General features: G+C 41.4%; 1 protein-coding gene across 6 annotated transcripts in view; it reads left to right on the forward strand.

Moving 5' to 3' along the window:
• Positions 1-16,140, forward strand: part of cfap92 (cilia and flagella associated protein 92 (putative)) — a 247,952-nt gene that overhangs the window by 120,768 nt on the left and 111,044 nt on the right. For all 6 annotated transcript variants that reach the window (XM_059944096.1, XM_059944097.1, XM_059944091.1 and 3 more), the window contains 3 exons: positions 7,728-7,938; positions 8,230-8,346; positions 11,753-11,816. In XM_059944096.1, coding sequence (XP_059800079.1) covers positions 7,728-7,938; positions 8,230-8,346; positions 11,753-11,816 — 392 coding nt within the window. The remainder of the gene's footprint in view (positions 1-7,727; positions 7,939-8,229; positions 8,347-11,752; positions 11,817-16,140) is intronic.

Below are 16,140 nucleotides of genomic sequence, written 5' to 3' on the forward strand. Positions count from 1 at the left end.
TAAAGATTAGAATAAAAGTATATGGTCCAATTTGTTGGAAAGTTGTGGACCTAATGATGGAATTGCCAAGCTGTCAACATTTAATTCATTTCTGCTTTGCTAAGAATAATGATAGGAAATGGGCTGCAATTATACAGGAAATTTTTAACAAAATTCATTAGCTTTTACACTAATGGTATTGTGAATGCCGCCACAAGATGGCGGCATGTATGGTCGCAGCCAGCCTCTGGCTCCAATAAATAGTGAAATTTCCTGTCCTGTTCATCTTTTCTGTGATTGAAAACGCTGCTGATTGTAAAGAATAGTAAAATTTGCAAACGTACCTCACCAGTGACTGGAATAATGAAGGTGCTGCACAGTTATGGCCCTTGCTCTGCACTGTGGCCTACCACAGCTACTTGGGAAGTGGATGTCAGAAGTGGAGCAGAGAAGGGTAGAGAAGTGTGGTAAAGCGTGCCGGTATTCGAGGGAAACTTAAAGTGGATCCCCTCCAGGCTCGTGCTCACAACGATTCTACTCACTACTGCCTGTCACTGGAAAATAAACTGGATTACCTGCACTGGTCTGAACCAGTTGGAAATGAGGGACTTCTGCACACTCATCCTGACGAGTGTCTTGGGAGGTCTGTGTGGCCTCTGTCTCTGTCATTAAGAATTGGTGTGTGTAGTGATGGCCCACTGCTCACCACAGATGGGAGTTTTTAATGGCGAACCGCAGCCCCTTCTATTTATCAACGGAGTTGACTGTCATTGTGAATGTTGCTGTTTACTAACTGTCCCCCCCCCCCCCCCCAGTCTGGGGAAGCACTGCAGGAGTTCTACAGCGTCATTTGCAACCTGGAAGCCTCTCATCCAGATACTTTCTTCATTGTTGCTGGAGGCGTCAATCATGCCAACTTAAGTGCAGTCCTGTCAAAGTTCTACCAGCATGTCAACTTCGTAACCAGAGTAGAGAAGATATTGGACCGCTGCCCCCGGCCTCACCTCAGACACTCAGACCACATCCCTGCATACAGACCACTGGTTAAACAAGCCAAGCCAGTTTACAGGGAGATCAGCACCAGGCCTGAAGGTGCCACCTAGCGTTGCAGGACCGTTTTGAAAGCACAGACTGAAGCATATTCAGGGAGTCAAGTACCTCCGATCATCACGTCAATATTGATGAGTCTGCAGGACTATGCAGGAAAATGCATTGAGGACGTTACTGTGGTTTAACACTACACTGCCAGGGCAAAGCAGAAACCATGGCAGAGGTTTGTGCGCTGCTGAGGAATCGGGGCACTGCCTTTAGATCAGGGGATAGGACAACTAAGGTCAGCAGCTGTGACACTCTCACACGCCACCGGGAAGGCAAAGCAAGAGTAGTCATGTAAAACTTACAGACACATTTGCAGTGCCTGTGACAAAGTATACAAGCCATAATAGATTACAACTCCATTCTGTACGTCAACACCCGTGATGTCTCCTGTCCTGGTGGGCTGAATGCCTTCTATGGATGACTTGACACAATGAATGATGTGACATCAAGGAAAGCCCCTTCTCCCCGGAGGAACAGGTACTCTGTCCAGCCATAGCCGAGGTGAGGAGGACCCTAGCCAAGGTAAACCCACTCATTGCTGTCGGGTCGGACAACATGGCTGGACGGGCGCTGATGGATTGTGCAGCCCAGCTAACAGAGGTCTTAATGGACACCTTTAATATCTCCATGAAACAGGCTTCAAGGCAGCCACCATCAGTCCGGTGGCCGAGAGAGCGACGGTAACTAGCCTGAATGATTACTGCCCAGTGGCAATAACCTCAACCATCATGAAGTGCTTTGTGCAGCTGGTGCTGGACTGTATAAATCTCACCTTCCAGCTACATTGAACCCTTTCCAGTTTGCATATACCACTCAAGCCAATGATGCCGTAGGCTGGGCCCTCCACTCTGTCCTGTCCCTCCTAGAAAATGATGCCTCTTCCGCTAAGTTGTTGCTTATTGACTTCAGCTTGGCGTTTAACACTATCACCCCTCAGAGGCTGGTGGATAAACTGTTCTCGTTGAGGCTCAACCTCTCTCTCTGTAACCGGGGCCTGGACTTTTTTGTGGAAAGACCATAGTCAGTCGGAGTTGGCGGCAGCATCTCAAACTCTGTCAGGCTGTGCACTGGTGCCCCCAGGGTTGTGTACTCACGACTGCACAGCCAGATCCAACTCGAGCTGCGTCATCAAGTTGCTGCTGACACAACACTGATTGGCCTCACCAGCAACAATGATGAGTCGGCATACAGCGAGGAGGTAGTGAGGCTTGTCAACGTGGACAAGGCAAAAGAGATGATTGTGGACATCAGGAAGGTGCAGGTCGACCACTCTCTATTGCACATCAATAGATCTGTCATGGAGAGAGTGAAGAGCACAAAGTTCCTTGGTGTGCACATAACAGACAATCAAACCTGTTCCCACAACACCACCTCATTGGTCAAGAAGGCACAGAAGCATCTACACTTCTTGCGGTATGCAAGTCTTCCCACCCCCATTCTACCAACTTCCTAGAGGAGCACCATCGAGAGTGTCTTGTGCGGTATGGAAGCTGCAGAGGACAGTAAAAACTGCCGAGAGGATCACCGGGGTCTCCCTCCCCCACTACCTGTGACATTTACCAGGCCCATACGTTTACCCAGACGTTTACCAGGTTGTATACGAACGGCCCATTGTTGAGGATCCCTACACCCATCCCAAAATTTATTCGACCCACTACTATCAGGAAGGAGGTACAGGTGCACCAGGACTAGGACTGCCAGGCTGGTTAACAGTATCTTCCCTGAGACTGTGAGACTAATGAGTACCCTACCACCACTGAGGTCTTGTCACTGGGACAGTGAGCTGTTTACAGTTCACCGTTAGTCTATTCTGTGCACTAAATGTACTTTATGTTTTATTAATTAATTTGTGGTAATAGTTTGTTTTATCTGCTGTGTGTGATGTATGTTCTGTGGGTGCACCGTGGCCCAGAGGAATGTTGTTTCATTTGGTTGTAAGTATATATTATATAGTCAGATGGCGATGAACGTGAACTTCACTGTTGTGGTTATTTATAGGGGATGTGTGATGCTAGCAAGTGTTACAGGCATCTGTCAGGATCATTAACCATTCAGATTGAAGATTTCTTACATTCAGCAAAAATTATGGATTATAATTAATGCCTTAACAATTGTTAGTTAATTAAACGAGACATGCAAAATGTATAAGGAAGGCACAAAAATATCAAGCAAATTAAAAATAATTTTAATAACATACATCCATTTTTTAAAAATGATATTCTGAAGGAATGAGACTCTACACATTGAAAACATTTTTACATTCAGTACTACTCTGCACAGGGCACCTTGCGTTGTGAGACCCTCCAAGGATCATTTCCTCCCTGCTTGAATCCCAGCTTTACAGTTTAAATAAATTAATTGTGAGCGAGATTAAAAATCTAATGTCTGTGCTCGATTACCTCATATTTCGTAGCAATCTAAGATGCTCTCTGATGACAGCCTTGATCTGGTAGGTAGAATTATTGCCCGAACAGAAAGTTGAGTTCTACTTCAGATATTTGAGCACAAAGCTTGATTTGGGTCTTCAGTGTGGCTCTGAGGAAACGGACCACTGTACAGAGCTGCTCTCTTTAGAATGAAATATTAAACTGAAGCCTGGACTTCCTTAAGTGTTGGTTCCAAAAAAAATCCCACGTTGTTTTTTCTAAGAATAGTTAGGATGTATTACCCAGTAGATGATGTCAATACGTGCTCCTCAACCAATGTGACCAAAACTCATTACCTGGCCATTATAATGTTCTTTGTCAGAGATTGCTGTATACAAATTGACTGTTGTCTTTACAGCGCTACAATATGAACATTAATCAGTACTTCATTGTCCAGAAGGTGATTTGGAATACCTCTGCTCATGAAGAATGGAAATACAAGTTTTATTTTAACGCTGTATAAGCTGTGCTGGTAGCTGTCAAGTTTTAGACAAAATATCTTGCAGCGGTTATAACAATTGTTACTTGAAGAAAGATTTGGCATTAAAACTTGTGTTGTTGTATGTTATTCGTATTTGTGAAATGAATGTTTTGTGAATTCAATTTAAAGATGAACTTGTAGTTAGGTGATCACTGTGTTTTTCTTACCCATGGGATTTGTGCTTCAGTATATAGTATTCTTATTCTTTAGAGTTGCTGCATTAGTGTAGGGGAGTGAGTTTGCAGAGAGAGCTGACATGACCAAATAGTTTTGATTTTTGTTGTGAGAAAATAGGAAAGATATGAAATGTAAGGTATTTTTTTCTGATTTCCCACTGAGCAATGAAATTACCTATTATTATTATTACTAATCAAGTTGACTGTATCTGCATATTTTGATGTATAGTAAGTTGTTCTTTAATGTTGTAACTTATCTTTGGAAAAATGGGTTCTTGCTAAAAGTTCACAGGAACAGATATGTTAATGATATATTTTCACCAGCTTTGAGATACAAATAAAGCAAAACCTAGTACTCAATGCTGGAGACTATAAGAAGATGATTGAGCAAATTTAAAAAATTTCAACAAGAAATAATGTTTTGGAAAAAAAAAGTAGAACTTTGAATAATTCATTGACTTTATGATTTCTAGAAGTCATCAGGAGTTCAGATTTTATATTTATTCCTAAATACACATTATGTATTAACTGGAGGATAACCTGCTCAATAACAGTGAAGAATAAACTGGGTAATTATAGACAAATTAGACTAATGTCAGAATTGTAAATTCTTTGGAACCGTAATGAAAATTAAAATGTGCAAGGGGCTCAAAACGGGATGTATATTTGAGAAATACACTTTATTTGAAGATATGATCATTGATTAGAGGAGGAAAGTATTTAAGAAATGGACTGTATGAATTTTCTTAAGGTGAATCACAGATAGTTTCTTAGATAATTTAAGTTACAGCTATAACAGGAAGATATAAACCCTATTGAGAAAGCTGGCAAGCAGAAATGAAACCAATACGTTAGGATAAATGACAGTTGATTTCATGAGAGAAGATTAGAACATTGGGTTCAGTCTGGTTCTCTTTTCTCAAAGATGAGTTTATATGTTAGGAACATAGTTTCAAAATTTGATTATATTAGTGATAGCCTGATAGACATAAATGAGGACTTTAATGACGTCAAGAAAACATTAACTGGATAACACAATGAGCAGACAGGCGATGGGTTAATTTAACAGGTAGGTATGATTTAATATAGTGTGGGAGGGCAGACAATAAAAGGAACCATACCTTGAATGGTATTCTGTTTAATGGATGTCTCTCATAGAGATCATTGGTATGCCACTTCAACTTTAGTAATGCAATGGAGTTTTGTTATTTGAAGGGGATAAGGATAACAGAATTCATCTAAAATGCAACTGAATGAAACACTGTTCATTTTTATGCATTTAATTTGAGGCTTCTTAAAGAGGCGATGCAGTATAATAGCAATGATTATTAATTTATATCAATTTATAAGTAAGGCACAGTTTTTGACACTGTCTTTTAGGAAGTATAATAAAGCCAGATTTGCTTTTCATAAGCTTAGTTTGGATGTTAGAATTTTCTGTTAGTGAGAATAAAACAGTTGATATTTGTTATTGAGAATGCAGCTTGATTCATTTAGTTAAGAAGATGATATTGACATAAATTAATAGCAATGTTGATACTAGCATTTACAGTGGGGTAAACTGACACAAAAATGTTACATCAGAAAGGAAATTTTGTACGCAGAAAATGTGTGCAAATCTAAATACAAATTAGAAATTACTTAAAGACTAATTTTGTTTTACTCCTGGGGCAGTTGATTGGTTTGCTAATGAATTTTGTGAGTGGAGGGGTGGAGATACGTCTCTACCAAAGGAGGTGTAAGGCGCTCCTTCCCTGTACTAGCCTGCAGGTCACCCTTGGGCAAGGTATAGTACCTGCTTAGCACTCCTCCCCCCCCCCCCCCCCCCGATCACATGGTTCACATGGTTCATATGAGCAGCCGGTGCATATCACAAGTCCTGGTTATGTGACCACTGACACCAGGCAGATAATCTCTGAAGAGTATTGATAATGACTACGGTCACCCGTCTTGCAAAGACACTGTCCAGAAGGCAATGGCAAACCACTTCTGTAGAAAAATTTGCCAAGAACAATCATGATCCTAGACCACAATGACCCATGTCTTACGACATGGCACATAATGAACAAATGAATTAATTTTAACTCCATGTGAAGTTTTTATGGTGTTGCAGCCGAAATGAAGTAGAGGGCAATGAACCTTCTGGAGGATATGTTGCCCAAATGAGGCATGCAAGCATATTCAAGCTTCTCTCACGATGGCATCGAAGCCAATCACTGCTGAGATTACTTTCAGACATTATTCAGATGATATTGATTTTCAGTATAACATAATTAAAATTTGTGTTCAACATACACAAGATGCTGGAGCAACTCAGCAGGCCAGGCAGCATCCACGGGAAAGAGTAAAGTTGATGTTTCAGGCTGAGGCCCTCATCCAGACGGGAAAAAAAATGAGAAGTTAGAGCAAGAAGGTGGGGGGAGGGGAGGAAGAAGTACATGGTGGTGGGTAATAGGTGAAACTAGGAGAGGGGGATGGGTGACGTAAAGAGCTGGAAAGTCGATTGGTGTAAGAGATAAAGGGCTGGAGAAGGGGGAATTTGACTGGTGAAAGAGATGAAGGGCTGGAGAAGGAGAGGGCAGAAGATCATGGAAGAAAGGGAAGGGGGAGAGCACCAGAGGCAGGTGATGGGCAGATAAGAGAATGAGGTGAGATAGGAATGGGGAATAGTGAAGGGGTGGGCAATTACTGGGAGCTTGAGATATCAACATTCATGCCATCAGGTTGGAGGTTACCATAATGGAATGTAAGGTGTTGCTCCTCCAACCTGAGTGTGGCCTTATCGTGACGGTAGAGGAGGCCATGGACTGGCATGTGGGAATGGGAAGTAGAATTGAAATGGGTTGCCACCAGAAGATCCTGCTTCTTCTGGCGGACAGAGCGTAGGTGCTCAGCAAAGAGGACTCCCAGTCTGTGTCGGGTCTCAATGATATACAAGAGGGCACATCAGGAGTGCTGAAAATAGTAGATGACCCCAACAGGCTCACAGATGAAGTGTTGCCTCACCTGGAAGGACTGTTTGGGGCCCTGAGTGATAGTGAGGGAGGAGATGTAGGTGCAGTTGCGGCACTTGTTCCACTAGCAAAGGGAAGTACCAGGAGAGAGATCAATGGAGAGAGAGGGATGTATGGACAAGGGAGTTGTGCAGGGAGCATTCCCTGCAGAAAGTGGAGGTGGGGTGGAGGGGAAGGAAAGATGTACTAGGTGGCAAGATCCTGTTGGAGGTGGGAGAAGTGGTGGAGAATTGTGTGCTGGATGCAAAGGCTAATGGGGTGGTTGGTGAGGATGAGGAACTGTATCCTTGAGAGGATGGGGTGAGGACAGATGTGCACAAAATGGAAGAAGTGCAGTTGAAGGCAGTGTTGATGGTGGAGGAAGGGCACCCCTTTCTTTGAAGAAGGAGGACATCTCATTAGTTCTGAAATGAAAAGCCTCATCCTGAGAGCAAATGTGTCAGAGACGGTGGGAAGAAGTATAGTCCAGTAGCTCTGAGAATTTGCATTGCTTGCTGTTGAAATATATTTGAACCATGTTTAAGCTTGTGACCTCTTTGATAATGAATTGCAGGTTCTAAAGCCATGGATTGAAGATGAACGGAGGTGGTTGCTCTTCCGCCATAATGTGGAGCTGCCTGTTACTAAGGAATTAATATTAACACTTGTCCCTCATAGAATGACACTTAGGATATGGGAAGGTAAAGACAAAGTGAGCCCAAAGGCCAAGTTTGATCACCCTAAGAACTTGCATCATCCATCGGACACGGAAGAAGCAAGTTCTGGTGAGTCAGAAGAGGTGGATTTCTCTGCTGTCTTAATAATAAATGCAAATGATGAAATAATTTAAAAGACAATTTTAAAATCCAGAACTGTTTACTGTGTTATATCTAATGTAATTATATTTGAATAATGAAAACTACATTTAAAACTAAAACGCCTTTAGAAACGATACTGATTATTGAGTTTAGGATAAAAAAGACAATGTTAATAGTATCATATTATCAAATGGATGGTTTAAATTAATGTTGCTGGAAAAGTGCATATTCTTTCTGACTATCTGATTTCATTGGCAGGTAGTATAAAATATTTGGTTAAGGATCAATTAGAATTGTTGGAAAACAGCCCCCTCTTGACAACCTATAAAGCAACAGATGATTTGCCACCGGAAACCATGAACTTTCCTGCACAAGGTAAAAGAGCACCCTGCAGAAAACCAACATCATGTGCACTTCCATTTTTCTTTAATTGCACGCCTAACGAACAGTTTCCTGAAAACATCTAAAAACCCATCATGTAGGATGACCTCTGTTTATTCCATGCCGATTGTGGGACTTTTTGTTTAAATGTGTTTGTGGGGCATGATTTAACCAATGGAATATTAATCAAGGTAAAACTTCAAGGACTGTTTGACATCGGTTCATATGCATTTTATAATATCTATAACCACATATCTGTTCTCTTTCTTTTAATATTTTTAGCATCCTAAATGTTTTGAGTAAGCATCACTACTGACAATGGCTACTAAGATTTCTAGGTAGATAGTTCCCTCATAATAATCATAGCATTGATATCAATAGAAAGAACGAAGTGAAGTGAACACACAATAGTTGCATTGTCATGAGCCAAAGAACTATTGATGCATACCACAATTATTGAAGCTATCCTGTGCTGTTATCAATATTGTGAAACAACTAAATCAACCACCACAAATCAGCTTACTGGAAAATGTTATGAATACAAACACAAGAAACTCTGCAGATGCTGAAAATCCAAAAGCTACACAACACTAGAATGTTGGAGGAATTCAGCAGGCCAGGCAGCAAAAATGGAAATAAATAAACAGTCAATGTTTTGGGCCAAGGCCCTTCTGCAGGACTGGAAAGGAAGGGGGAAGACACCAGAATTTAAAAAAAAAGTTGGGGGGAGGGGAAGATCGCTAGATAGAAGGTGACAGGTGAAGCCAGGTGATTGGAAAAGACCATAAGACAGATAAAGGATCAGAAATAGGCTATTTGGCCCATCGAGCCTGCTTAGCCATTCAATCATGGCTGATCCAATTCTTCTAGTCATCCCCACTCCCCTGCCTTCTCCCCATATCCTTTGATGCCCTGGCTAATCAAGAATCAATCTATCTCTGCCTTAAATACACCCAATGACTTGGCCTCCACAGCAGCTTGTGGCAACAAATTCCGCAGATTTACCACCCTCTGACTAAAGTAATTTCTCCACATCTCTATCTAAATGGACATCCTTCAATCCTGAAGTCATGCCCTCTTGTCCTAGAATCCCCTAGCATGGGAAATTTTTAATTGGGGAAGGGCAAATTATGAGGCTACAAGGCTAGAACTTGCAGGTGTGAATTGGGATGATGTTTTTGCAGGGGAATGTACTATGGACATGTGGTTGATGTTTAGGGATCTCTTGCAGGATGTTCAGGAAAAATTTGTCCCAGAAAGGAAGATAAAGAATTGTAGGGTGAAGGAAACATGGGTGACAAGTGAGGTAGAGAATCTAGTCAGATGGAAGAAGGCAGCATACGTGCGGTTTAGGAAGCAAGGATGAGATGAGTCTATTGAGGAATAGAGAGTAGCAAGAAAGGAGCTTAAGAAGGGGCTAAGGAGAGCAAGAAGGGGGCATGAGAAGGCCTTGGCGAGTAGGGTAAGGTGTGGGAAAAGAGATTAGTGAGGAGGGACAAATGGAGAAGGGACTCATGGAGTCAGTGGCCACTGTGGAAAGTGGAGAGTGGGTGGGAGGTAAAGATGTGGAAAAAACATCCAGTGCTTTCCCAGCGTATATGATGAATAAATTCTTCTCAGGCTTCTAGCAGGTACAGGTACCGAATTGAACCGAAGTGTTGATAACAAACTCTGCCATTTTCATCAGGGGTGATGCCTGGGCAAGTCTCGTGTTCTGCTACCACCGATTTCTCTGGGTAATCCAAATGGATACATCTTTGACGAACATGAGCTGTGATTTGAGCTTCCTTATGGGTTTTTTGGTGGTATTAATCCAGTATTTCTTCCTGGCAATCCTTCCAGAAACTGTGGAACTAAAGGGAAGATGAGCGGCATCACATTTCCCAATGAAGAGCGGTTTTTTCTACTTCAATTAACCATGTGAAAACTATTTTGGGCCTGGGGAGTCTGCATGAGGAAATAAGACTACTACACACGTCATTCCTACACAATGGCTCCAAGGTGAAGGAAATCAATTGGGCCCTTAAAAGGAAAGACAGAAAAACCAGGAATCCCAACAACGAGGAGGAACCTGTTGCTACCGCCGGTCTTCCCTACATTTCCACGGTTTCTGGGAGGGTCATCGGGATCCTGAAGAAGTAGCAGATTAATACCATTTGCAAACCCACAAGGAAGCTCAAATCACAGCTTATGCGGATCAAAGGTAACCTGGGACACAGGACAGCTGATGTTACAGGATTCCCTGCGAATGCGGAGCAGGGAATATTGGCCAGATAGGATGCAAGGTGGAAACCTGCATCAAAGACCACAGGAGGTTACCCTGAGGAATTGGTGGTAGCAAGGCATTGCATTCGCAATGGCCATAGAATTGACTTCAGTAGCACAGAACTACTATGCTGCACCAATGGCTTTTGGGACCAATGAAGTAAAACTGGAGGAAAAAATTTTTAACAAAGATGAAGGTCTCAGTCTAAGTAAGAACTGGAATTGAAGTGTAAACAAGGTGGGAGAGCAGATGAGGACAAACCAGTCAGGAGGGATGGACTGAACACCAGCGGTCTAGATAAGCCCAGGCATCATCCCTGATGAATGAGGCACAATTTGTTATTGAAATGTTGGCTAAAATTGATACCTATATCTGGATGGATAACCAAGAAGAGTTTATAAGGTAAAGATGTGTTTAGTGGTAGGATCACTTTGGAAATAGCAGAAGTTGAAGAGAATGATGTGTTGAATGTGGAGGCTCATGTAGGTAAGGACAAGAGAAACTCTATCACTGTTGAGGCGGTGGGAAGATGGAGTGAACCTGGATGTCTGGGAAATGGCCAAGATGTGGGTGGGGGAGGCATCTATGGTGAAGGAAGGGAAACCCCGTTCTTTGAAGAAAGAGAACATCTCTGATGTCCTGGGAATCCTCATCCTGGGAACAAATGCAGCAGAGCAGAAGGAGTGTGAAAAGGGAATAGCATTTCTACTGGAGACCAGGTGGGAAGAGGTGTAGTCAAGGTACCTATGGGAATCTGTGGGTTTATAATAGATGTTGGTCGATGGTTAGTCTCCAACGATGGAGACAGAGAGATGTAGAGAGGGGAGGGAGGTGCTTCCAGAGATGGAGAAGGAGATCGAGAAAGGGGAGGGTGGTGAATAGAATAGAATGAGTAGAATTTTCTTACAGGAATTATTGTCATTCTATTGAATAAATTCTTGGATAATTAACAGTTAGTGAAATTATTGGAAGACACAAACACATCACTTTATCATTATTCCCCTTGTCTGTAAAACTGCACAGACCTTTTAATCCTGCTGGGTAGTTGTGGCTGCTGTTAAAGTAAATTTAGTGATCTATGGTTTTAATTTTAGAATTCCCTTGCCTCATTTTCTCAACACTTATATCATACAGGAACAGTTTCCACGTTGAGCATTCATGATACTGAAGTAACGACTCTGAATGAACAGCTACAGAGGTAAAATTTGACATTTGCTTTTCAGGGTGACTGTAAGATAAGAACGCATGTTAATGTTTTAGCATGGATAGAGCTTGGTTAACTGATAGAAGGCAGAGAGTTGGGATAAATGGGTGTTTCTCTGGTTGGCAATCATTGTGAGTGGAGTGCATGGAGTGAGTAGAGTTTGATGCTGGGCCCCCAACAGTTTATGATATACATTGGAAAAGGGGACTGAGTGTAGCGTATTTAAGTTTGCTGATGACACTAAATTGAGTGGAAAGTCCGCAGGGAGATATAGATAGGTTAAGTGAGTGGGCAAGTGTCTGGCAGTTGAAGTGCTATATGAGGTAAAATAGAAGATTGCAGCACACTGTTGTGCTGAGAGACTTGGCAGTGCTTGTGCGTGAATCACAAAGGATTGGTTTGCAAGTGCAACAGGCTATCAAGAAGGAAAACGGAATGTTGGGCTTCATTGTAGAGGGATTTAATTTAAGAGCAGAGAGGTTACGCTACACATCTGGAGTACTGTATGCAGTTCTGGTCTCCTTAAGGAAAGATGTACTGGCTTTGGAGATGGTGCATTGGAGATTGATTCTGGAGATGGGGGGTTAACTTTTGAGGGGTGATTGAGTCACCTGGGATGATACTTGCTTGAATTCAGAAGAATGAGAGGGGTCCTTATAGAAACATGTAAAATTATGAAAGGGATTGATAAGATAGAGGCAGGAAAGTGAGACCAGAGCTGGCAGACATAATCTCAAGATTCAGGGGGAATTGATTCAGGATAGAGATGAGGAGAAACTGTTGTTTCTAGAGTACTGCAACCTTTTTTCACAACCCAAGGAATAGTAGAGGCAACCTTATTAAATATACAGTAGGTATGTAAGATGCAGTTGGTTAGATTTGTGCAGAGCAGGGGAATTAAATGTTATGGGAGAAAAAGGCAGGTAGGTAGAGCTGAGTCCTTGGTTAGATCCACCATAATCTTACTGAATGGCAGAGTAGACTCAACTAGTCCAATGGCCTAGTGCTGCTCTTATTATTAATGTAAAAAAACCTGCCAGACCAGCTTTCTTTTACCATTACAAAAGTATAATTAAATATTGATATCTGTTTTACATTATATTAATATGCTGCTGAGCTTCATAAACTTCAAAAAGTGTTTATAATCATAGAATTTAATTGGGGGTTCCCTACCTGTGGCCCATGGACCCCTTGCTTAATTGAAGTAGTTCATGCCATAAAAGAGGTTGGGAACCCCCTCAATTGAATAAATAATTAAAAGTCTGAAAAATTTGCATTTGTGATCAGTGTTTTTAATGTTCCTTGTGAATTGTTATCCTGATTCCTGAGCAACATAATATGTTGGTAGGCAATGGCAGCACAAAACAGAAGTATTAACTCTACCTAAATTGGGAACTTGTTAGATTCATGTTACCACTTTGTATCGGGTACCTGACTGACATGGTGGCAGAGCTGACAGAGTTGCTGCTTTACTGTTCCAGCAACCCAGTGCACTCCTGTCCCTGGGAGCTGTCTGTGAGGAGTTTCTATGTTCTCCCTGCGAGCTTATGGTTTCTTCTGGGTGCTCTCCAGTTTCCTCTCATTATCTCAGAAATGTTTGTAGGTTAATTACCTATTGTAAGTTGGCCCTGGTATTCAGGTAAGTGGTAAAAATCTAGGGCAGGTTTTCCCAACCTGGGGACCATGGATTTCTCAGTTAATGGTAAGACCATTGACCCTTCAATAATGATAAGTCTGTATGGCATAAAAAATATTGGGAACCCCTGAACTACAGGGGAGTTGATGGGAATGGAGGAAGGACAAAATGGGATGAGACTGGTAGGATTTTAATGTTTCTTGTGAAATCTGTGGGCCAAACTGATTTTTTTCCATACCATTAACACTCTAATACTCAATGTTTCTGGAATTCTTGATGCACCAATTGATCAAAGATTAGTTTTGTTTGTCACATGTAGGACAAAGCATACAGTGAAACGTGTCATTGGCGTCAACGGCCAACATAGTCTGACAATGTGCTGGGGGAAGCCTGCAAATGATCAATATTATTAGAATAGCTCGATACACAAGTATGCAGTTTGAGAGTACAGTTGAAGAGCTTTACAGTGTGATTATGATACTGAGTGTTGGTGCATGGCCTAGTGGATAAGGCATCGGTCTAGTGATCTGAAGGTCACTGGTTCAACCCTCAGCTGAGTCAGTGTGTTGTGTCCTTGAGCAAGGCACTTAACAACACATTGCTCTGTGATGACACTGGTGCCAAGCTGCTTGGGTCCTAGTGTCCTTCCGTTGGACCACATCGGTGGCGTGGAGAGGGGAGACTTGCAGCTTGGGCAACTGCTGGTCTCCCATACAACCCTGCCCAGGCCTGCACCCTGGAAACCTTCCAAGGCGCAAATCCATGGTCTCACGAGACTAACGAATGCCTATTATTATTATGATACTGAGAAATTTATGCAGAAAAATATTTCCTGCATATATATAGCCTTTTTCAAATATAGCCTCAAAGATTTAGAAAATATGCTACTAAAACAATATTCTCCAGAACATCTCAAATGAAACAAAGTAGTATACAATGTTAAATGTTTGGGATGGATATTTTTTATGCTTTATAATCCTAACAAAAGGACTTGTTAATCATTAGATATCCAAATACTGAACTTACAAGTATATCTGGCCAGTTGTTTGTGGCTGTGCTGATGAATTCCTTTGGAATTTAAGACTAGACTTTACTGTAATGACCAAGCACATTTAGGTTAAACATTGTAATGAATTTGTCAAAGATAAATTCATTTAGGTATCATGGTGTACAGCAACTGCAACTCAGCTTTCATAAAGAAATATTTACGGAACTTTCTCATGTGATTTATGTACATAACTTCATGGAATACAATCAGTAAGGAAAACTATTTGAAAGCTGTGACCTTATAATGCAGTTTGCATTGGTGTTGCATGATAGAGGATGATATCGCTTCATCACACAAGACCTATCTAGAAGATGATATTGTCAGTGCAGTTCATCATTTTGATCTGTTTTTTTTTAAAGTGGAAATCAGTAGCATCGGCTGCAGCTGTCACTGAGAAGGGTGTACAGGGAGATCAGGTGCTAGCTGTATTTTCCAGAGATAATGTAAGGCCAGTGTTGGTAATTCCTTCGCACTGAAAGCTGGCTGAGCCCTTAACTCTTGGATTGATCATCTGTCAGTGATAAGTTTAAATGTTTAAAAGTTGGAGCATCAGTGTTTTCGATCCCTGAAAAATTAATAAATCCTAGCTTTGAAATGAACTTATAATGGGGCATGGTGTTTTACTTTTAACAGACCATTTTCATGTAATATTAAGGAACATTTCCCAGATGGTTTATGAGGAGCGGGCAGACCATTTATCAGCAATAATATTTGCCAATAGACATACAATTGTCCTTCATTATTTTGCAGTCAATGGGGCGATTACACCATTCAAATCTTTCCACATCATTTATTTGGAAATGGTAGACAATTCAAAAGAGTCTAATTTTAAGGGTGCTTCCCCGATTCCTTTTGAACATTTATTCTGATCATGAACTTATGTTTCACTCTGTCACTGCCTTTGTAACGCTGTCTAGTATGGCACAAATCCCCTTGCTTGGAATTGGTATATTGAAGAACTGTGTAATTTGATGCTAATTCACAACTTATTTTCCTAGTTAGATGATTATCAGTTTTAAACTATTCTGATTGATCTCGTGGGAAGTTTGTCATTGTAAAAGCCATTCTGAAAAAGGATCTCGTGCTTTCCCGGCATATATGACGAATAAATGCTTCTCAGGCTTCCAGCCGGGTACAGGCATCAATTATAACCAACATTTCGATATCAAACCCTGCCATCTTCTTTAGGGAACCATTCTATCCTTGTACCTGTTTGGGAATTACCTCCACTTTGTTATTTGTATTGTCTTTACCCCTGTACATGGAACATAAAGAACACATCCAGCATTGGAACAGGCCCTTCCATCAAAGTAAAATTTATTATCAGGGTACATACGTGTCACCACATACAACCCTGAGATTCTTTTTCTGCAAATCTATAGAACAGTAACTGTAAGCAGTTAACATCATGAACAATGAGCTGTAAACAAACATGCAAATGCAGATCTTAAATAGCAATAAATAACAAGCATGAAGTAAATAGATAAGAGTCCTTAAATGAGTGTAGTTATCCCCTTTTGTCCAAGAACTAGATGATTGAGGGGTAGTAACTGTTCTTGAAGCTGGTGATGCAAGTCCTGAGGTTCTTGTGCCTTCTACCTGATGGCAGCAGTGAGGAAAGAGCATGGCCTGGG

This window comes from Hypanus sabinus, chromosome 19, assembly GCF_030144855.1.
Source record: "Hypanus sabinus isolate sHypSab1 chromosome 19, sHypSab1.hap1, whole genome shotgun sequence".
Taxonomy (NCBI): domain Eukaryota; kingdom Metazoa; phylum Chordata; class Chondrichthyes; order Myliobatiformes; family Dasyatidae; genus Hypanus; species Hypanus sabinus.